This window comes from Sceloporus undulatus, chromosome 3 (genome assembly GCF_019175285.1).
Source record: "Sceloporus undulatus isolate JIND9_A2432 ecotype Alabama chromosome 3, SceUnd_v1.1, whole genome shotgun sequence".
NCBI classification, from domain to species: domain Eukaryota; kingdom Metazoa; phylum Chordata; class Lepidosauria; order Squamata; family Phrynosomatidae; genus Sceloporus; species Sceloporus undulatus.
In genome coordinates this window covers 24,824,156-24,847,716 of record NC_056524.1, presented here as the reverse complement: position 1 = coordinate 24,847,716, position 23,561 = coordinate 24,824,156, and the positions used below count along the sequence as shown (strand labels likewise).

Sequence of the window (23,561 nt, the reverse complement as noted above, 5' to 3'; positions counted from 1 at the left end):
TTATTGGTAGAATTGAGGAAAGAGGATTGAATCAGTGTTCAGGTTTTGAAATATTGCTGATTAATTAATTAAGAGCAATTTATATTTACTTCTTACTTTCTAAAATGTACTAGGTGCTCATTGTTGGCAGCCTGATCTCCTTGATATATTATAAAAAAAATTTAAGGCTACATTTCTCAGAATTAAAGCAATACACAAGTATAGTGTTTTTCCAGTGAATAGCAACCATTTTATGCTATAAAACTGAAGACAGGAGAATTCAAAAGTAGAAACAGAATATACTATGAAAACTTGGTATCTCCAGTGTTAATGAGTATTAGAAGATTATTACTAGAGCTGAAAAAATAAGAAACCATATGCCATCCTCTGTCAGCCACGTCCTCCAGTATTCTACATTGGACAGACAGGTTGTTTTCTGTGCCAGTGGATAAATGGACACAAATCAGACATTAGAAATGGGTACACTTCAGTTTTCCTGGGCATTCCACCTCTGACCTCAGAACAGTCCTTGAACAAAAAAACTACAGGAAGGTTGCAAAGAGAAACATTTGAATTAGAAAATATGCACAATCTCTAGTCCATCAACAGTGGGTTGAGTTTCCTGGCACACTACACATATAATAACACTAGTTAACACATCAGCTTCGTGAAACCCATCTTAGAGAGTTTATCCCATTTCTGGTTCCCACCTGGCACAAACCACATTCCCAAACTCCCTTCACCATTCATATAGTCATGCACCCACCCTAGCTTTGAGCTACATCTTTCCACCTGCCTTTGTGCTTCAATGGCCATAGTTAAACAATGAACTTGTCACTTCATTACTGTAACCACAGTTTTGGATTTCTATGGCTATTTATATAGCCTGATTATAAAGGTCCTTCCTGAGCAACATGTCCGTCCATGCATCTGAGGAAGTAGACCACATCTACAAAAGCTTATGCTACAACTACATTTGCACGGTTAGTCTCACAGGAGCTCCAGAATCCCTTACCATAAGAGTAAGGGATGGTGAACATGAAATGCAATGTTTATTCAATATTTTTCCAGCGCTGAAAATTGCTATGCTGATGCGGCTCCATCTGGCGAGAATGAAATGTGGAAAGGGAGGCTTGTTGTTGGTTCATGCTATGCTCATTCCTCCTCATAGCAATAGAAAGTTGCAAGTATATTTCTATATCTCTTATCGGTGCACATAAGCACTCCCTAAGAGGTTTTAAGCTAATTGCCCCCAACAAGCTTGGTACTCATTTTAGCAACCTCGTAAGGATGCCAGGCTCAGTAAATCCTGGAGCCCCTGGTTGGTATTGAACTCACAACCTTGTGGCTTGTGAGTGAATGGCTGCAGCAATGACTGGTCTGTACAGACAGGCCAAAATAAAGCTGCTTCGGGTCACTTTGGAGGTATTCTGTTTAAAATTATGCATGCGTCCTAAGAGGCCGGAAGCCATGCCAAAGCTATGTTCCAGTCCTAAGGACTAGAGCGCAGCTTTGGCACAGCTTCTGGCCTCTTAAGATGTATGTGTCATTTAAACAGCATACCTCCAAAGTGACTTGAAGCAGCTTTATTTTGGCCTGTCTGTACAGGCCTGACATTTAACTACTGAATCACTAGGGACCTTCCTATGTCCTCTTCCATCACTCTAGAGTCAAGATGAAGAATATGTGGCTCTCCAGATGCCTGACTACTGCATATGGTGGCTGGGGCTGGCTGGAGACTGCATCCAGCATTTGGAATACAGTACATCCTGGCTGTAAATGTATTGTGTCTGCAGAAGGCCACTATTTTCATACATGGTGAATGTAAATAGCCATGCTAGTTGCACACTTGGTATTTCCCTGAATAATTAAAGCTACTGGCTAAATACGGGCTGCTGTGAAGAGGGTGAGGAAATATCAGTGCTCACCTGATTAGATTTCTTCCATCTTTCATGTATGATAGAGCCATCAGATGTTTCTAGTTACGTTGGTGACATGAACCCTTAAGGATCAGAGTGTCTTTCAGTATTAGTTGCCAATCAAGACAAAGCCATTACCTTCTCTTGCTCATAGGCAACCCAAAGGGTTCTGGTTGGCCATTTTGGTTAATGCTGGACCAAATAGATCTTTGAGCTGATCCAACAGGGTTTTTATGTTGTCTTTGGCCTGTTACAGACAGGCCAAAATAAAGCTGCTTCGAGTCACTTTGGAGGTATGGTATTTCAATTATGCATGCGTCCTAAGAGTCCAAAAGCCGCACCAAAGCCATGCTCCAGTCCTAAGGACTGGAGTGCAGCTTTGGTACAGCTTCCAGACTCTTAGGACTCATGTATCATTGAAATACCATACCTCCAAAGTGACTCGAAGCAGCTTTATTTTGGCCTGTCTGTAACAGGCCTTAGAGTCCATTTCAAGTATTCCTTTTTCCCCAAGTTCTTCGTTGTCCATCAGGGGTGTTTATGAACAGTGACTATCTGGCTGCTGATTGCCTCTGCCCATGTATATTATTTTATTATTTATTAGAATACTTATACCCTGCCCTTTAGCCCTAAAGGCTATCAGAGCAGCTTCCAATTATTATTTTTAATTAGATGGTTATAGCTACAATGGGATCAAAATGAGAATTTTACTGCCAAATAAGAATTTTGCCCTCCTTCACGCAATTCATCCCTGGAACGCTAGTATTACAGTAGCTTAAAACTTGAGCATTTAGAAGTACAGTGTAGGCATCCAAAGAAAAGGAGCAGACAAAGGCCTGGTACACATCGCGAGGATGTGACGTCCTGGCAGCGACAGTAGGGCTCGGGAGCACACACCAACTGCATGCTTCCAAGCCCAACTGCATTTGGCCGGCACCATTACTGAGCGGCACTGCCCACATGGGGGCTATATGGATGACGTGCGGGTGTCTGAGCACCCACACGTCTCCAACAGGAAGCAGTGTCATAAGGGCTGCTTTGCAACCCTTAGGATGGCGCAAAGAAGAAGCCACTCTAGGTGGCTTCTTTTTTACTGCGCAGCTGCAGCGTCCAGTTTGGGTGCTGCAGTACAGCTATGCGATACAAAGGGCCAGCGTTTCCATGCTGGTCTGTACTGCACCAAAGTTCCCAAGGGAATGTGAACACAGAACATAAATGATTTTCAGTGTTCCACTATCTGCAATGCAAAAAATTTGGGGATTGAAGGAGAATTTTATTGGAAGGCAGAATTCTTATGGGGGGGGGGTGATGTTCTCATTTTATGTCTCCTTGCCAGCTGTGGCCATCTTATTTTCACTTTCTTCTAAATTGGTAAAGTGTTGGAGGCGTCTGACTGTGAAGTGCTTCCTCAGTACTGTCAAAGAAGATCTCTGATTTGGATTGCACAGGAATAATGTCTGCTGAGGCTGAGAGTTCCAGAAGGCCATTTAATCATTTTAGTTTATTTCAGATGCAGCAAAGAACATTGCTTCAAATTGGGACAGTATGACACAAGACTCGAAAAGCAGAATTTTAACAGGATAAAAACATGTTTGGATGGTATTTATCACACAGCATCATGTCTGTCCTGCTGCTGCCTTGCATTCCATTCATTACTGTAGTGCACCTTTTCATTGATGGGTAAAACTCATCAATAGGCTCCCAGTCTTGCTGCTATTCCATTACTCCCGTCATGCATTGGGTTCCTTCCACTGCACTTCTGTCTTTCAGGCATTCACATGGTGTGAGTGGATGTGATTCTGCTCCTCTCCCCCTCCACCTCACAGTGATCATGGCCACCAGCAGCTTCTTGAAGCCAGCTGCTATGTGCACATTCACAAGACAGCCAGCTTTGGAAGGCGATTGGCAGACCCAATTGCTCATTTCCCCATTCCTCCGAGAAGGCAGCATTTGCCAGTGCAGAAAACAGATTACGTAGCCATGGATTGCTGAGGCAGTTGAATCTCATTGTGGGAGACAGGTGGAATATGAATCCTTTAAATAAATAAATAAATAAATAAATAAATAAATAAAGAAATAAAGAAATAAAGAAAGAAAGACACTGTAGTGGAGAAAAGTGTGACAACCCATTTTATTATTGTTATTGTTATTATTAGTATTATTTATTAAGGAGGTCATAATTGCTAATTTTTAAGGTGAAACAATTCTCTTTGTATCTTTCTCAAGCTGCATAAGGCCAGTGGACTTTCTAGGAATAAGAGGTTTTTGTGGATTGGGTACTTGCTACTGGTTTTAATGCTTAAACATTCTAGGTTCTCCAAAGACATAATGTCTTCAGATGAAACATTAACTCCAGAACTAAAGGAAGAGGAGAAAAATGCTTTTGCCTTCCCAATGCCACCTCTTCACCTCAATTTTTCCAAGTCTGCCCCCCTTACAGAAGTATATTCCTCTCTCTCTTGCAATGATATAACTGCTTTCTGAAGGGAAGCTAGTTCATCTTCATCTGGCCTGTTATGGTGTCCATGTCACCCCTGGCCATATTTGGTGATACAGTTCAGCATGTTGGATATCTTCTTCAAACTTTAGATTAAAGCTTGCAGTAGATTCATCATCTTCATTGACATCACAGGCATGGGCAGCTTCTACTGTTTTTGTCCCTATTGCAGTATTGTTCCACGGTACAACACTATAATTTCTGTTTATGACTGTACATATTAACTTATATCGAGATGGGCAAGCTGACTGTATGGCTGCATGCAGACCCCCAGGGATATGTCTGTGGCCCTCAACACTTCCACAATCCATAGACTGACTTTTTTCTTTTTTGTTTCTCAGTAATCTTTGTGGATCCCAGAGGGTCCTGTGGTATAATAGTGGCTTAGACACCTGCCACAGTTGCCCACCACTGTCTTATATAGAAGAAAAGAAAGCGCTGTAATCCATTGATGTGGGGTGAAAATTGTTTTCTACTCCTCGTGATCCTTAGTCATTGTTGATTTTTGCTCCTGTATATTGGTGACTAGCACATGATCGGATGTGGAGAACGTATACACTAGACGTCTATGTAGTCCTGGGCTTTCAGATTGTTCAGATTGTTAAAAGCTTTGTGCATGGGGGAATGGCAAAACTAGCTTTCCTCTTTTGCACTGATATGGGCAACCCTTGATTATGTGTAGTAAAATATTCCATATTGCTATTTCATCCTGGATTGAATATTGGGCATCATTTTGTCTTTCTGGGAATGTCCTGTAGAATGGGACTGTCAAAAATGTAGAAAATGGTGACTGTCAGTTGTTCAGAGCTTCAAAGCATGTCCAGTAAGTCTTGATTTCCCACCTTCAAAGTCCCCAAACTGTCTCTCTGCCACTGAGATTAAGACTGAAAGGGGAGATTGGAATTTCATCCCAGTTTCACAACTCTTCAGGTATCTGGGAGCTCTTGTGAAGCCTCAAAGGAAAGGAAGCATATGCATCTTCATCTCATGCCCAAATCTTTCATTCTCTGACTTGAAGGTACTTCTTGCATTCAGATAAACATAAATAGTAAGTTCTGTGGGATCCATGCTTTATCACAGTCCTGAATTACCAAGGACATTCTACTCAAATTCAATTGAACATAAGTCAAAGAAGCTCTACCTCTGCATATGGGAATGAAGGAGCAAACAGGGCATACATGTGGTCACTAGGGAAACAGCCAATATATGCAGCCCCATCCCTGTCTCTATTCCAGCCTTCACACATTCTTCAGACTCCATGTAGATTGTTACTGCCTATGGACCAAACCAGATACTGTATCATATATACAAAAATATAAACATTTCTCTGGTTTTCCTGAAAAACTGTTTGGAGAGGTTGTAGTCAGGAACAAAAGCATGGTGGGACAGACAGATGTAATGTCCACTTTGGCACCAAGTATCTGTCATCTTAGTCTGTATACACTGTGTTTCCTTTCCACTGCTTTTTGCATTTAGTTACGCCAGTGCTAAGGAAACCACTGCTGTTTAATGGAAGACTTGAAATATTAGGAAAGAGCCTTGAAATATTGATGTGTTTGTGGAATAAAAACAGCTTGCTACTTCTGGGCAGCTTTATTCCCGTTACTCTGGGGGAAACACAGCAGATGTGTGAAGAGAGAGAGAAAGGAGTATGTAATTGGAAAAACATACATTAGATTAAGCGATAATACTGGTAGTCACCTCCATCCCGACATCGTGCTGAGAGCAAAGCTGGCTGACCAACTCCTGATAACATTTTTATTACTATTTCTGTGTTTATTCTGTAGCCTCAGACCATAAGGCAGACTCTCCAGAGGACACTGCAGCATTATGAGCATCAAGTTATTGGGTAAGTAGACCTATTTTCTCCAAAACCAGAAAGTGTGGATAGGTGAGCAAATGGCTGGCAATACAAAGCAACTGAGAGCTGCAAAAATAATTCATTCTGGCAGAGCTAGACAACCTGCTGTCCTTCACATATGTTGGCTACATCATCTGTAACCCTAAGCTAGAATAAGAATAGTTAGGCAGTCTAGGAGTCCAAAACATCTCAATGGCGCCAGTTTGCTTATGCCTTTCTTATATCACTCCAAGGCACAACCTAGTTGGAAAATTATATTGGGCTCTCCACTGTGTCCCATCAATATGCTGTGGGAGGACACAGGAGGCATGAGTGGTACTAACGTTGCTGTTGTTCAGGCACCATGAGCTAACATGGTTGTGCAACAACTTTTGGAGCCCACTTGATTTTTCTAAAACTCACATGTACATGGTTTTAATTTGTTTTTATCTAGTTAAACTCTTTTAAGTTGTTTTATTAATGGTTACATTTTTAATATGTTCTTAACTTTTAAAATCATTTTAATATTTATACTGCTTACATATGTGATAGAGGTTTTATTGTATGCCACCTTGAGATTTCTGGCTAGAGGGTGAGATAGAAATATTTTGCAAAATAATAATAAATTAATTAAATAATGCTGGTGAGTGCTGCAAAGCATTCATAGAATCATAGACTCATAGAGGTAGAAGAGAGACCAGTAGGGCCATTCCAGCCCAACTACCTGCCATGCAGGAACTCACAGTCAAAGCATCCCTGACAGAGGCCATCCAGCCTCTGCTCAAAAAGCTCCAAATAAGGAGACTCCACCACTCTCTGAGGCAAAATATTTGTTCAGAGGGAGGGTTGCCTTTGCTTTTCTCTGAGGCTGAGCAAGTTTAACCTGCAAAAAGTCACCCACTGGGTTTGCCTTAGGGATACCAGAAGTTGGAAATGTCTTGAAATCACAAAACAGCAACATTCTGCATAGTTTTTGCTCTTTGTTTTGTTCATTAGCCAAAACAAAGCAATATATGTTCAAAGTAGAAATATCACCAGACCTCTCCTTCTTGTGGTGCAGTGGTTAAATGCCTGTACTGCAGCCAAACCACAAAGTTGTGAGTTCAATGCCAGCCAGGGGTTCAGGGTCAACTCAGCCTCGCATCCTTCTGAAGTCGGTAAAATGAGTACCCCAACTTGTTCGGGGCAGTTAGCTTACACATTGTAAACTGTTTAGGGAGTGCTTAAGTGACTGATAAGCGTATGGAAATGTATTTGCTATTGCTATTGCTTCTGAGTGGAAATATAATTGTCAGTCTCAACTAAAATAGACTCAGTGGGTCAGTGGAACTTGTACAAGTATTGCCCCAAAAAGTTGTTGTTTCAAGGGACCTGCCTCTAGTTGGGATTAACAGTTGGATTTACATTTTAGACTCAAAAGTGTGCATTTTAGTAAACTTAAAATTGACAGGGAGATTACAGTCAGAAGAGGAAAGAATTAGGTGATATGGCAGGGGAGGAGAGTTTTATGATTAGGAAGGAGAGGGTATTTGAAACTTTATAAGGAGTACATTTGGATTGGCTCAAAGATAACTTGAGCTAGTTTTCTTGTTTTTCAAAGCTAACCTATCAAAAATTATGACAGTTTACCAATCATTGCTGAAAAGAATTGCTGCTACCTGCAACCAGCAGTATGTATGAAGAAAAGAAGAAATGATTGCATTTGGCCCTTAGTTTCAGCTTCATATTTTTATTGTTTGAAGGCTGTATTAGGTAACATTTATGTAGGGTGATGCATTTTATTGCATTGTAATCTTTTTAAAAAAGTTTTTGGATAATGTTTGTTAATGTTCTACAGCCCTTCAATACTTGGAAAGTTGGTCAGTTAATAAAGAAATAACTATAAAGATTTAAAAAATAATATATCTAATTCATTCTAGGAATAGAATTATCATTTCGTTAAAAACAACAAGAACAACAACCCCACAATAATTTCTTTACTTGGCTTCAGGATTCTGATATTTTTAGCACTAAGTAGATGCAGTCCTGTGACCTCCATGTAGAATGAATCATGTAATGGTTTATTTATTAATGGGTCAGTTCCTTTTGTTACTGTAGCAGTGATTTCAGACCTTAGCATGACTGCGTTTCTATTGTGTTACATGCATATTACCTAGTTCTCACTGAAGAGAGTGTGCAGTCTCAGTTTTGCTTCTTATTTTGCTCTGCTAATACTTATATAGAAGAATAACATTTGATTGCATTGTGAAACACAAAGAAAATGGTCGTGACAGGTGATTGAAACAAATGGAAGAGTGAAAAGGAATATCCCATGTGTTCATTTTCATTGGTGTTCCTCATTTCCTACAAATACTCTGTGTTCATAGCAGTTCATAGAATAGGCAATTCAAAGACATAATCATATTTGCAATTTACTTATCTGTTTATTTTTTATTGTGTCTTTCTCCCAACACATAATTCATGTCACTACTATTTTAAAAATTCTGCTGCTTTTGTTTATTTAAAACACTGACAAAAGTTTAATAAGCATGAAATAGGCCAGTAGGACAATTAACAACAATGATTATTATTGTTATTATTAATAATAACATCCTGCTATTCTCTCCAAATTGGGACTCAAAGTGGCCCACAATTTAAAAGAACAATATATTTAAATACTTACCAAAACTGAACATTAAAATAAGATCAAACTATTACAGTATTAAAACAAATCACACAATAAAAGAATAAAATGCAATTTTAAAAAATATAAGGTTCAGTTAAAGCAATATAGCACTTTCTGTTTTAAAAATCACCTGTTTTAAAAGCCTGTCTGAATAAAAAGGTTTTAGCCTGCAACATGAGCTGCAGTATGCTAAAAACTCCTCCGTGGGAAGGTATCTTCATTACAAGAAATAAGGCTAAATGTTGCACAAACACTTTCACACATTATGAAACTGTCAGGGTCAGCCCAAGGTATTTTACTGCCTGAGGTGGAGCAACAAATGATGAATGTGAAGAAAGAGCTTGGAAAAGTTACTTCTTAGACTCATGTTCCCAGATTTCTCCATCCAACATGACAATCACTGACCTACAGGCTTCTGAGGGCCATAGTCCCCAAAAATAATTTTTCCAAGTTGGAAACTCAGTACCTCAGTTCAGCCAAATTATTTTGGTACATGAGGCAGAAAATCCCACTAGTATCTCTCTTACTTCCATATACTAGGAGTGCAACAATTGCAAAGTAAATAATTAACAATATGCTGCCCTTTCATGACCCATCAAATCTTCTGCCGGACTCATGGTAGGCTGGTACTGCCTAAGGCCTAGTGATATTTACAGCGCTATAGAAATAAAGTTTAATAATAATAATAATAATAATAATAATAATAATGTCACTCTGAAAGTTTTTATAAGTACATTTGCAGAACAAAAATGCTATTATTGGTAACATGTTAATCCTGTAGGTATTCATATAAAATAATTTTAGCTATTCTTGCTATCTGATGGCACTTGTGGGCAGTGTGTCATATGATATATTAAAATACCTTATGCTGAATCTCTACCCAGAATTGTTCATTTTGGTTCATTCCAACTTTCTATCATCAGGTAAGGGGTCTATCCCTATCACTTGCTTTGAATTAAACTAGACATAATGGAGATTGAACCTGATACTACACTTCCCAGAATCCCACACTGTGTTGTGGCTTCTACATTAAGACCTAAATAAAAGTTTAAACAGCAGTTGGATCTGGAGTGTAGGTCCTCATTTGATGCCGCTCTTTGTTCAACTTTTAAAGCAGCTGTGGGTAGCTTTTGGCTTTCCAGATGAGAACTTGGAGAAGCTGCTATTCAAAATATGTTGGCTAAACTGGTTGAAATATTGTATTATTATTATTATTAACCTTTATTTATGAAGCGCTGTAAATTTACACAGCGCTGTACATACAATCTTTTAGTTCGACGATTCCCTGCCCTGGACTCCCACAAAGTAACTTTTCCAAGCTCTGATAGGAATGTTGGACTGAAACTCCCATCATCTCTGGCTAAGTCTAATCAAATTCTGAGGGATGATGTATGTTGCAGGCCAAAAATACCCAGAGGGTCACAAGTGGCCAAAAGCTACCCACATCTGCTTTAAAAGTTGAACAAACAGCTGCATCGAATGAGGAGCTATACTCCTGATCCAACTGCTGAGTTTTACCACTTGAACTTCTGTGAGTAATGATAACTGTTTTTGCTTGGTTTTCTAGTAACATCTTCTGGATTCCAGATTGTTATTCTAGTTGTCCTTCTGGGCCAAGGGAGAGAATCTGTTGTCTATCCAGATGTTACTGAGCTGCAGCAGCCAGCATTCCTCACAATTGTCTGTGCTAGTTAAGGCTGTTGGGAGTGCAGTCCCACAACATCTGGAGGGTCATAGGATTCCTACTGCTGCTCTGGGCTACTGTTACCATATATAAGGAGTTTAGATATGTCATCTTCCAGGGCCACGTTGGTTAAGTAACACTGGCAAATGGCACATGTGTGTCAGATTGTGCCCTTGACTTTTCTGTAATCACTCAGACACCCAGGCAATTGTGGCATACTGTTCGTGTCAAGCCAGAAGTATGTGTTTAAAATTCATTGCAGGCTTCTGAAACTCTGAGCTTTCGGGATTTGTCCTTATGTGTTCCCTAACCTTTGCGTCAAGTCTAGCTCTGAATATTTTCTCTGGTGTTGATAGTGCTGGCATGTCTGGAGAGCTGCCGAGGGGAGAGTGGGAAAGGCAGCCTCTGTTTGGGGATTCACCTATGCATCCTTGCACAGAGCTGAATGTGGAATGTGGATCAGATGTGGATGAAAGGGCACAGAAACCTTCTGATAAAGGAACTGCTCTTTTTAAAAAGTATAGATACCTAGACCTTGAAGTCTGGAGAAATTCTCTCAGTAACTCTCTGTTGCATTACCTCCAGCATGCTCTTTATTCTCTTCTCCCCTCTCATTCCCTCTCTACTCCTTCTCCTTAGAATTACAGAAAGCATAGAAAAAATTCCAAGGGCCATCTTGTCCATCTGCCTGACAGAGCACAAACCCACAGCTAAAGCACTCCTCATAGATCACCATCTAACCACTGCCTTCTGACAGAGTCTGTTCCACTGTGGAAGAGCTCTCACCCTTAGGGAATTCTTAGGGAATTCTTTCTTTCTTCTAATTTCAGTCCATTGGTTCAGGCCCTGTCCTTTGGAGTAACAGGTATTGCATTTCCATTGCATATCACACTCATTCCCCCATGTGCTTATAAATGTATTTCTATTGAGGCTACATTCCATGCATCTGAAGAATTAGGCTGTAGTCCATAAAAGCTAATGCTTATCCTGAAGTAAATTAGCTGGTCTTAAAGGTGCAGCATGACTCCTTTTTCCGTCCAGCCCTCTTTTTATAGTGAAAGAGTCTAACATGGTTATCAGCTTGACAAAGTTTTTCTGTTTGTTTATTTATTTCATTTATAACCCTCCTTTCCTCTGACATAGAACTCAAGGCAGCTTACAACATAAATACTTAGTTTTTCAAAAGTCATTCAAAAACTTACTTTTAGTTACTTAAATATCTGTGTAGTACAAGCATATTCTTCTTCCATACATTGTTACTTCAAGACCACAAAGCATAGAATAAGCCAGTACTTGACTGAAGTGATATTCCTTCCTCCATTTAATGATGCCATTCTCTTGTAACTAGACAAGCAACAAAAAGTTGCTTTTATACTGCAAAAAATTAATGTTAATAATATAATGATAAATTGTATTTGTAATGTAACATGGTTGTACAGTATCTTTATTACCAGGGAAATTACTAGTACAATGGGCCCTTGTTATCTGCTGGGGTTTGGTTCCAAGACCCTCTGTGGATAATGCTTAAGTCCCATTAAATACAATGGCATAATAAAATAGTGTTCCTTATATAAAATGGAAAATCAAGTTTGCTGTTTGGAATTTATGCTTTTTTGGAATATTTTCAAGCCGTGGATACTTGAATCCATGGATAAAATATCCGTGGATAAGGAGGGCCGACTGTAACTAGTTAGTTGTAGCTACTTATATCAGAGCTCTGGTTTGTATCTGAGAAGGAAACAACTCCTCAGCCATTTTGTGTTTTGTTAAAGGCCTTGTCTGCATGGGCCAAAAGACCAATTTCCCCTCCCATTCTGGATAAAACATCAATTCTGGTGTGAGCAGTCTGGCCTAGCACATTCCACAGTAGAGGAGGATATGATTAGCCCAGAGAACTGGGGTATAACTGAGGAATAACACACTTAGCACAGTTTAAAATAAGTGACCTGTTTCTCTGAATGTTCCAGGAAGATCCAGAGCCCTCCATTCCTGCACCGCAATGGCTGTCAGCACAGCCATTCCACTGCACCACTTGCAACATCCCTTGCCACCAATGATCACTCACTTCTGAGGTCAGAGAAAGAGGTCTTGTAATGCTGGACATCTTGTTCTGACCTCAGAATGAGTGATCGGTGGTGGTGATGGTGAGTGCAACAAGCAGCCCAGCAGGATGTCTATGCAAACAGCCATAGTGACACAGGGATGGAAGGCTCCAGATCTTTCTGGAAGATATGGAGCAACAGGTAATTTATTTTGAACCATGTTAAGTATGTTTTACCCTGGTTATACCCCAATTACCTGGACTAAACATATCCAGATCCACTTGACTATGTGCCTCTGGACACAATCCAGTTTTTCACTGCCTGTCTTAAAATGTAGTACCCAGAACTGGACATAGTACTCCAAATGAGGCCTTATTAGCAGAGAGTATATTAGAACAGTTACCAATCATGATGTGGACACTGTTTCCCTAAGTGGAAGTGAAGATTGTATCCACTTTTAAAATAGCTGCTTCATGCTGCTGGTACATGTTGACTAGATACAGATGCCTAGATCCTCTGTACAGATCTAAGACAGGTCTTCCTCATCCTGTACCTAGGTCTAATTTTTTGTACCTAGGAAGAGGACTTTACACGTTTCTCTGTTGAATTTCCTCTTCTTAGTTTTAGCCAAACATTACAACCTATCGAGATAACTTTTAATTTTGATTCTTTCTGTATTCTACTCAACCTGGCATCTTTCCGAGATTGCTAAAATGAGTACCCAGCTTATTAGAGGCAATTAGCTTACAGTTGTAAAGTGCTTAGAGCAGTGGTTCTCAACCTTCCTAATGCCACAACCCTTTATTATAGTTCCTCATGTTGTGGTGACCCCCACCCATAAAATTATTTTCATTGCTATATGCAAATATGTGTTTTCTGATGGTCTTAGGCGACCCCTATGAAAGGGTTGTTCAACACCCAAAGGGGTCCCGACCCACAGGTTGGGAACCACTGGCTTAGAGACTGCTAAATGTGGTATGAAGTAGTATATAAATAAAGCTGCTATTGCTAATTGCTATTGCTGTTGTTTATCACCTTTTAAAAAGTAACCATCTTTTTTTTGGGGGGGGGTGGATCTAATCTGTCCCCTTCTAGATCCAGCAAAGACAATGAGTCCTTTTGTTCTGTTTAGGATCCATCATGAATCTTCCTTACAAGCTGCAGCTATTTTGCTGTAGCCATCTTTGATTATATGTCTTTTCTTCCCTCTCCTCTACACATCTCTTTAAATTCTCAACTTGTTGGAGATCTCTCTATGCAGTCACACTGGCCGCTTTAGATGTCTTTCATTTTTTCTTTTCATTGTTGTTGCTGCCCCCCCCCCCCCCGAGTCACCCTTGACTCATGGTGAACCTGTGGATGAGACATCTCCATGCCCCCCATCCTCCACTGCTCTGCTTAGGTCTTGCAGTTTCAGGCCTGTGACCTCCCTGATTGAATCTTCCCATCACTTTCACCTCATCAATTAATCCTTCTCTGTTGACCACACTATAACAGCATATAACCTTGTTCTTCTTCTAGCTTCTGCAGGATGTAGTTGTCAGCAAGATATGTCAAAAAAATTAGCAACTGTTCATTTTCCAGCAGAGATAGACTTCTACCAGATGCCAGGATAGCCACAAGGAGTCTATACAGTGGATCCTTGTTATACGCTGGGGTTTGGTTCCAAGATCCCCCATGTATAACAAAATCCGTGTATGCTCAAGTCCCATTAAGTATAATGACATAGCAAAATGGTGTCCCTAATAAAAAATGGAACATCAAGGTAAATTTATACTTTTTTGGAACATTTTCAAACCGTGTATGTTTAAATCCGTTTATAAAAAATCAGTGTATAAGAAGGGCCGACTGTATCTTGCTTCTTTGACGGTGTCACTGTCAGTTCCAGGAAAGTGCTGAAAACAAGAGTTTTCTTGTTTCTTCTGTTTCCTACCTAGAGTTGCATAAATCTTTGGTGCTCCATTCAAGATTTGGCTTGGCTACCTGCATCAGTAGTCCTCACATGGATTAGCTAGAGCAGCTAGTAGTCATTGGATTTGATGAATTGTGGCAGCCTTTCAGTTGTAGTAAGTCCTCTGTAACCATGGACTACAGATCAGTGGATTCAACCAACCATGGATTCAAAAGTACCAAATGAATGAGTTACAAGGCTGGAGAGAGACACGAGGCATGAGGCTGGAGAGAGGTATCTGGTTGGAGAGAGACTAAGGATCTGTGAAACGGTGGTAATCCTGGTGTAGGGGTTGGTACATATTCATGCCTTCCACCATTTCACAGATCCTCAGTCTCTCTCCAACCTGTCATCTTTCTGTTACATAAGGGACTTAATCATCCACAGAATTCAGTATCCACAGGGAATCTTGGAGCCAATCCCTCATGGGTATGGGGGGGACAACTGTACAACTTGAGTACAGGCTCTAGAAAGGCAACACACCACCTGAAATGAGGGATTTGTAATCACTGCCAAATATCTCTTTGGGGGATATTAGATTCCTTCTTTCAGAAGGGTCTGAATATCTTCCCTGATGTTCTACAGAGTTTGGATAATATTTGCCTTCTAGTCAACTCACAGTCCTTCTGTGGAGACAGCATGATATCAGTTGTGGAGTTCCAGTACTATAAAATGCCCCCGATTCTGCTTGTGACACATGCTTACTGCATCCTCCATCTGGTGAACTTGTAGGTGCACATGCATTTTTACTCAAATACAAGTATATTGTCCTCTGTGATTAACTACATTTAAGAGATGTGAAACAATCCCTTATCCTTCTTCTCTTTCTCATTTAGCAGAGCTAAGAGCTCCCTTATAGGAATTAGAGACTTTTCCTATAGTGTTGCTCTGTTGAGTCCAGCAGTGGACTGAGGCGAAGACTGAGCTTACCATTAGACAGAGGGAGGCAATGACCTTAGGCAGCAGATTGCAGGTGTTATTGGGAGTTACATAAATTGTTATTTTTGCTGCTGGAGATGAGGTGAAGTACTTGTAGGATTATCTGCCTTATGTAGCAGAATACTTTGGCTGGCTTTTGGATACTATGCTCCTTGACTTGGTGAGATGGTGTAGTAAAATAAACTGGGCTGTCTCTGACAGAGGCTTCACTCATAAGCCACAGTCTTTTATAGCCTTAGTCTTAGGTGACCGAAAAGGCAAACTAACAAGCCTCCAGCCACAGCAGTATTCTCAAACATCTGGCCATTTAGAAACTGTAAAAGAAGAATAAAATACAGTTTTAAATTTTAAAAGCCATGGACATCAAAACAGAGCAGCTAAGCAAAGAGAAATAAAAACCCAGTGCCTCAAACAAGCTACATAGGTAGCATGCACCTTGTTTTGAAAGAGAATTGGCACCATTTTTCACAGCCATCACAGCAGGATATTTAGGAACAGTCACAATAGGGACCCTAAGAGACCTCCAGACATGAGTGGGATGGCACATACAACATATTGACCAGCTCTTCTTTACACTACTGAAACTCATTTATCCTCCTCCTGTTAAACTAGGTTGGAGATCCTTTTTCATAGTTTCCTCATATTTTTTAACAATCAAGAGGCGTTTACTAATTTGGCTGCATCTCATTGCTTGCATCACCCAAAATGTGATTGTCATTTCTATATGTAAATGAAAAGAAAAATGCATTTCTGAAATCCTCTGCAACAGTCTGATAAAAACTTGTGAGTTTCCTGAATCCTGATAGCAGTTGAGCCGAGAGAGAGAGAGAGAGAGAGAGAGAGAGAGCAAAGATGACGGGGAGGGGGAGGAGAAGATGTAAAGAAGGCAAAAGGGGTCTTTCAGTTTGGTTTTTGGTAGTTCTTTTAAAGTTTGGACTTTAGTTTGGACTGAAACCCAGAATTTAATGGAAGCCACTAGCTGCCACTGATCAAAAAACCCTGGGATAACCTACTGGACAAACTGATAATTTCCTCCCCTAACATTTGCTTCTGGATCTTCAAACAGTTATCAGTTAGAAAGCAATAGGATTTGTTCTCTTATCCCAGGTCTGATAAATTTATATGTAACTCGTAATGACCAACTTTGTCAAAAAAGCTTTTTGGATGTCCAAGATTTGAGAATCACTATTTTGACACTTCCAGACAAACTCTGAGAGATTAATGTGTCAGAAGTCCCCTTGAAGTCATTCTAATTTTTCTTCAACAAAGCTATCTAGATATTTCATTCTGGATGCTATACCTGATCTTTGTCTTGCTGTCATACAGCTGTTTTATGTTTCTTTCTAGTTACAGAGATGCTGAAAAGAACTTCCACAATATCTCTAACCGATGCTCCTATGCAGACCACTCTGGCAATGACGAAACTGAAGATGTCTCAGGAATTCTCCAGTGTACAGCAAACATACTCGGTACTGTGTACATTTGTGCCATGTCCTCTTATTTACCTGCAGGCATTTTCTAAACAGTCTTCCTTTTTGTTTTATTCATAAGGCCCATTCTACATTCTGTTGCTCACAATCAGTACCATCATGTGAGATAACATCTTATGTATGTACGAATTGTCTATTGGATCAGCCAAAAATGTCATTCTAGGCAAGCATTCTGTTTCCTTCAGTGGGTAGTTAGTGCATTTGGGAAGCAGCACTTGAAGACAGTAGCCATCCCCTGTCGTCATCCCCATTGTATCTAGATAAAGTGCTGCTTCACACTGAATATTTTACTCCACAGATAAAATCCAGTTTGATAGTGTGCTAAAAGATTATTTTCACAGCAAGCAAAGTCTGTTGTCAAGGGTGTTTCTGAATAAAGTGGTCTTGATGTGTCACCAGAGGGAAAGAACTTCTCCCAAGGCAAGAAGTTCCAAGGGATGGAAGTGGCCATTTGGAAAGCCATCACTTATATCTGCAGTAGACACACTTGTACTTCAAAAGGTGACAGGAGTGTAAGAACTGAGTCAGTGAATATTTCAAAGCCAATACAGGTGATAATGGGCTTTCTCATTTCCCATCTAGAAGCAAACATCCCCTTTTGCATAACCCTAACTTTTGTTGTACCTGTACTAGGATGATGCTCACTTCCATGGCAGACAGAGCATATATAAAAATGGTATGACTCAACTGAAGGCAGTGACCTCTGTTCCAATGTCTGCCTACATAAGAGCAAGTAGGAGCAGGTCCCAATAGACTGCATATTTCCTGCTCATCAGTTTCTCTAAGGAAAGAAAATCCTGGCGGACTGCACCATCAGTGCTTTTCCAGGAATTTAAAAGTAACAAGAACAAGTTTTCATTTTGATTTGTGATTCTCACACTTTATAGTGTGTCAAAAGCTGTGTGAGGAGTCTGTCAGTGTTTACAAATATCATGGAAGACCCCTTTCCTTTTGTGTGTGCATTTTTAGCAAGTGCATGTATTACCAAATAAGCAGGGTTGTTCTTCCCTTTCCCCGCAGTCCTATTCCAATAGAAACAGAAGATTTCTGTAAGCAACATGACATGTTGGTGCCTTAGCAACTGGCATATACTGTTTCATAGGTTGAATATGGCTATTTTGCTTGGAGATAGAATGCAGACAACTATGATACTGGCTGGAAAAGATTAACTGGACTGGGTAGTTCAACTAATAGAAGAAGTCTTCTACAAAAAAAATTGTCAGTCATTGAAAAGGAAAGGTCCCAACAAGTGGCCACTTGTAGTTTTCACATTAGTGGGAATTGTGTGTGAGTGGTGAATCTGCTATGGCCTTTAGTCCAAACTTTACTGGTGCTATTCAAGCTGCTGAACTCTATCCCTATCTCAAACTGCACCTTTAAAGTTTGGTCTAAAACCCAGAGTAGATTCACAGCCCCACTGACATTGGAGCAATCAACCTCTACTGTTTTCAAGCAAGAGCCTCTGAATTTCTGGAGCTCTGTTTCTGTTGCTTGCAGTGGGAGCCAGGCTCCAGAGTAGGCTCTGGATCACAATTTTATTTTTTCTTTTAATTTTTTTTAAATTTTTCCAGTTGAAAACCAAAAACAAACAGTAAAACAATATCCACCTAAACAAGATACACAACAATATACAATAAACAAAACAGAAACAAGCAAGCCAAAATTACACCAAACCTTATCCTTACCCTCATCACCCATTTAAAATGAGTTCCCACTCTTCACTGAGTGCCGTAAATCAATTTATAATTACTGTTCTTCCTCTCTAAATTGCACCTACCATAATAACTATCTTTCCTTATAGTACAAATTATTTCCTTGTATTACAGTATTCAATACTGAAAAGATTTCCTTTTTATATATCAAACCCTACAGTTACAATGTTTCCCTTTTCCTTAGCTAGATAGTCTATAAAGGCTTGCCAGTTATTTAGAGATGGTCCAATATAGATGTAATAATGGGTTCCTTCAAATTTACAAACAATTTGTAAATCTATTCTCCCCCCCCCCCATTTACACAGAGACCTCCCCCACATTTATCTACTTCAGCCTGAGTTCCCTAGTAAATAATGGCTGCAAGTGGAGTGTCAAGCTGTAGTAACAGTTTAGTAAAATATTTATTGTGTATGACTATCAGCTGTTAGAAACAAGATCTGGATGAAAAACATTGTATCATAATAAAACATAGGTCAAATTAACATATCATCTACATATTTGGCTATGTTGGCATTCAGAGAGACTGTGCAAATATGTTTTACAGCCGCCACAAACTGATATGTAACATGAGGATCACATTCTGACTGATGCCAAGAATTCATCAAATACTTTGTATAACAAAATCAAAATCTACAAAACAGTGATACCTTTATGGGACCAACTAAAATGCACAAAATACATTATGAAAGCTTTCAGAGCTTCATTGGCTTCTTAAGAGGTTAAAATTCATACAGGAGAAGAAAAGTGACAATGTTAGAGTCAAGGGCCTACATTTTGTCTCAGATGTTACATCTGTTGTCAGTTAAGATGGCCTGGAGGGAACTCAGTGTAGGCAAAGACCATTCTCCTTGGCCATGTGGGACTAGGGACAGAAGGCAATAAAAGACAGGTAATAAAGTAACTTCCATTGAGTGTTCCATCGTATAATATGGAAGCCTGGATTGCATTAACCATACTTTATGGTTGAACACAAGTGATGTGTTCCCTTTAACATAGGGATGGGAATCATGCAGACCATAACCTTTTGGGGTGGGTGAGGGTTTCCCATGTTGCCCTTGCACCTTGTGCCCCTCCGACTCTGATGTATTTTTGGCCACAGATGCTCTTTTCAACTGAAAAAAATGCACATCTGGGGGCAGTTTCGTGGTTAAATGTTGGCATGGAGATTCCCAGAAATGACCACAATATAACCCCTGGCAATGGAAAAGGTGGCCACGTTGACACAGTACAGCTCACACAAAATCCCATGCAGGGATCAGAGGTGCTCATCCTTGCCTTAAAGGCTATAATCCTCTGGACATTAAATAGCACTATTTAATTCAGTAGCATTGAGAATAAAGCAGGGTTTGGAGTCAAAGGGCCCTCCAAATATTGCTGAGCTGTAAGCCCCAGCATTCTTCATTACTGACCATGCTGGCTAGAGTTGCTGGAAGCTGAAGTCCACTAGCATCTGAAGAACTACATGTTTCACACCCCTGCCATTCCTTGTGTCTTTTTTATTCCATTTAAAACTCACATTTCCTTGAAAACTGGGATCCAAGATGTCGTACAACAAAATTAAAAAGAAAAACTAGTCAGAATATGAACACAGTTGTCATATTAAAACCACTGAAACAAATTATAGTATATCATCACAGATCTGAATTAAAAGCCTTTTCCACAGCAACCATTCAGTTTCAACCCCCAACCTCCACTCCACACATTTGAATAAAAAGAGCTTTGTCTATCAGCAGAAGGACAATGGAGAGGGTCACAACTTAAATAACCCAAATGTCCCTTGGAATGGGGTTCCAAACCTGCTGTTTCCCCCTCTGCATATGAAACTTTTTAATTAGTGAAAACCAGGAAAATTCATAGGACGATGAGCCATCCAGATTATATAATGATTCTTGTAGCCCTGTGAGGATTCTACTGATATCATAGGGGCTGCTGAATATTTATATTATACAAAGTACCTAAATCATGTCCTTAGGAAATATATATTGCAGTAAAAAAAAATGAAGGACATAGTCTTTTACATTACTTCCTAAAAAAACCACAACCCACCCTTGGCTAAAGCAACTCTCTATTCCATTTAGATGAAAAGAAAATACTAGAGAAAAAAGACTGGGTTCTACATACTTCTTTCCTCCTTGGTATTCTCAGTCTAGACATAATCTGCAACAGTACCATGGCTTCTTGCTATACTGCATGTGAAAGTTATGCCTACTAGCCAAACAGGCAGTCTTTGAAAGGCTTAAACTAGAATCCTAGAGCCGATATTTTATTTTATTTTATTTTTATGCCACCTTTCTTCAAAAAGGGGACTGAAGTCGGCTCACAATATAAAAGCACATTTAACAACATGTTTTTAAAAGAATTGAAATAAACCAATTAAAACACTATGAAATTAAAATTTAAGGCATACAGAAGTTAATACAAAATCTAAAAATATAAAACAACTCCACACCCCCAAATAAAACCAGGCTTGCGTGATTTTAAAAAAACCTACCCGCATAGGAATGTTAAGAGACAATTTGCCTCTTATTTTATGTCAGGTTTGACCTACATACAATGATGTGATATTTCAGTCCTTCATACCAATGGCAGCAAACCTGCTCGCATCCTAGCATGCAGATGTACAAAGTGCTTCTGGCTAGTACTCGATATGAAAAGTTATTGGATCAGATTCAAGGCCAGCTCTGTCCTTAGGCAAAGTGAAATAGCTGCCTTGGGCAGCAAATTTTGGGTGCCCTTGGAGGACAGCAGAGAGATATTTAATTTAGCGTTATGGCAGTACTGAATTGCTGGGGAGAGATACTTGTAGGATTTCTTTTATGTCTTAGGAGCCAGTCTTGGGTATAGTGAGCCTTGGCATCAGAAGGAATAGGGCAGTGACACTATCCAGGCAGAATCATAGGTTGGAAGGGATCCCAGTGGTCATCTTGCCCAAATCCATGCCAGTGCCCTCGAATTAATAGTTTTAGAAATGTTATTATTTTAGAGAGGGAAAAAGAAATCTGCACCACATCACTATACAGTAAGTCCTTGGTATTTGCTGGGATTTGGTTTTAAGACCTTCTGTGAATATCAAAATCCATGGGTGTTCAAGTCCTATTGATGGTGTCTCTTATATAAAATGGCAAAATCAATGCTTGCTTTTTGGAATTTATATATATTTTTGACTGTTTTCAAGCTAGGGATGGTTGAATCAATGGATGAGGAATCTGCAGATATGGTGGGTCATCTGTATATATTAAGGATCAGGCCATTGAACTTCACTATGATTGATGTCCACCCAAAAGTCTTGGATTCCTTGACCTCAAGGCATTTTAAAGTAAAGGTTGTGTGTCCCAATGGATACTCAGTTCGGTCTTGTACATACAGTGGAGACAAAGAGACACCTATAATTTAATTAATGTACCAGGAACACTGATTCAGATTATACCATAAACAGTGACTAGTGGTAGGATACAATGTATCTAAATGTTATCAAATCTGTAGTTATTTCCAGTTTCTTCCCCCTCCCCATGTATGTGAATGTATGTAGCACAGAAGCTTTCACTCATGAACCACTTCAATGAAGAAATGGACATCTAGTAACAACTTCTTTAAAAATATCTTCTGCACTTCACAAACAATGGACTTTATCACACTAGGCTGTTCTCACAATAAAATTGCATTCTTCTCAAAATCACTGTACAGTTGGGACTGTTCTCTCCTTTATTGCACCTTCATAATTTTTCTGGCATTATAGCCTTCCTTCACACTAATACCTTATCACATGTAGCATTTGGCACTGCCCACCCAGTATTGCCCAGTGTGTGCCTAGTTTGGCACACATGCACACACACACACACACACACACCAACACCCCTCCCCCAAATAAATATAAATTAAAAGGACTGTTATCTTTTTTAAAAAATACCCCCTGGATGGTAAACTAATCAATAACAGATTAAAATGATTAATCTACTAGGAATTAATGTTGTCTGCTTGAATCAAAGCTCCTTTGTTCCTGATCACTGGCAAGCACAGTGTGAGAAACATCTAAAGCCAAAACACAGGCAGCCCAAAATTAGGATTAAAGCATAATTGATTTAATGCACTTCAAATGCTAGCACACCAAGGTGGGAAAGGAGGTCATTCACAGAGGTTCTGCATGGATGTATAGATACCTATGCCAGATGGTCTCAGCTGAGGTAACAATAGAAAGGGGGTGACATCATGTGAAAAGTTCCAACAAAAGACACTATTAACCAGGTGTTTTCTTCTTGTTGTTGTTAACTGCCCTTGAGTCAACCCCATGGCAACCCTATGGACAAGACACCTCCGTGACTCCCTATACCCCACTGCTCTGCTCAGTCCCTGAAACCTATGCCTGTGATTCCCCTGATTGAATCCATCCAACTTGCTTACAGTCTTTCCCTCCTCCTTCTCCCCTCTATCTTTCCTAGCATTATTTTTTTTTCTAGTGATCCATGTCCACTCATTATGTGGCCTGAGTTTGACAATCTTGGCTGCCAAGGAGAGTTCTGGCTTGGTGTTATTGCAATTTATTGCCCTGTGTGATAAACTCCAGTATTTCTGCGATGTTTTGCTGATTGAAAATGAATAATAGCCAAAGCCAGATGTGTTATTGTGTCACATAAAACAGAAATATCACAAGCACCTCTTGCCATTCATAGCAGTAAAAACAAAATAATAATAATAAAGTAAATAACCACTTGTTGCTCATACATGATTTCATGATACCTTTACCAAGACAATCACTTAACCCTGTAAAATAGTAGATCCAGTCCTATGTCTCTGAAATCTGTGGTTATACAACTCCTCCACCCACCTTTGTCTAGCCCTATTCCAT

General features: G+C 39.7%; 1 protein-coding gene across 1 annotated transcript in view; it reads left to right on the top strand.

Moving 5' to 3' along the window:
- Positions 1 to 23,561, top strand: part of GUCY1A2 (guanylate cyclase 1 soluble subunit alpha 2) — a 334,203-nt gene that overhangs the window by 19,554 nt on the left and 291,088 nt on the right. Inside the window, exons 2-3 of the mRNA XM_042460679.1 lie at positions 6,183 to 6,244; positions 16,864 to 16,985. Coding sequence (XP_042316613.1) covers positions 6,183 to 6,244; positions 16,864 to 16,985 — 184 coding nt within the window. The remainder of the gene's footprint in view (positions 1 to 6,182; positions 6,245 to 16,863; positions 16,986 to 23,561) is intronic.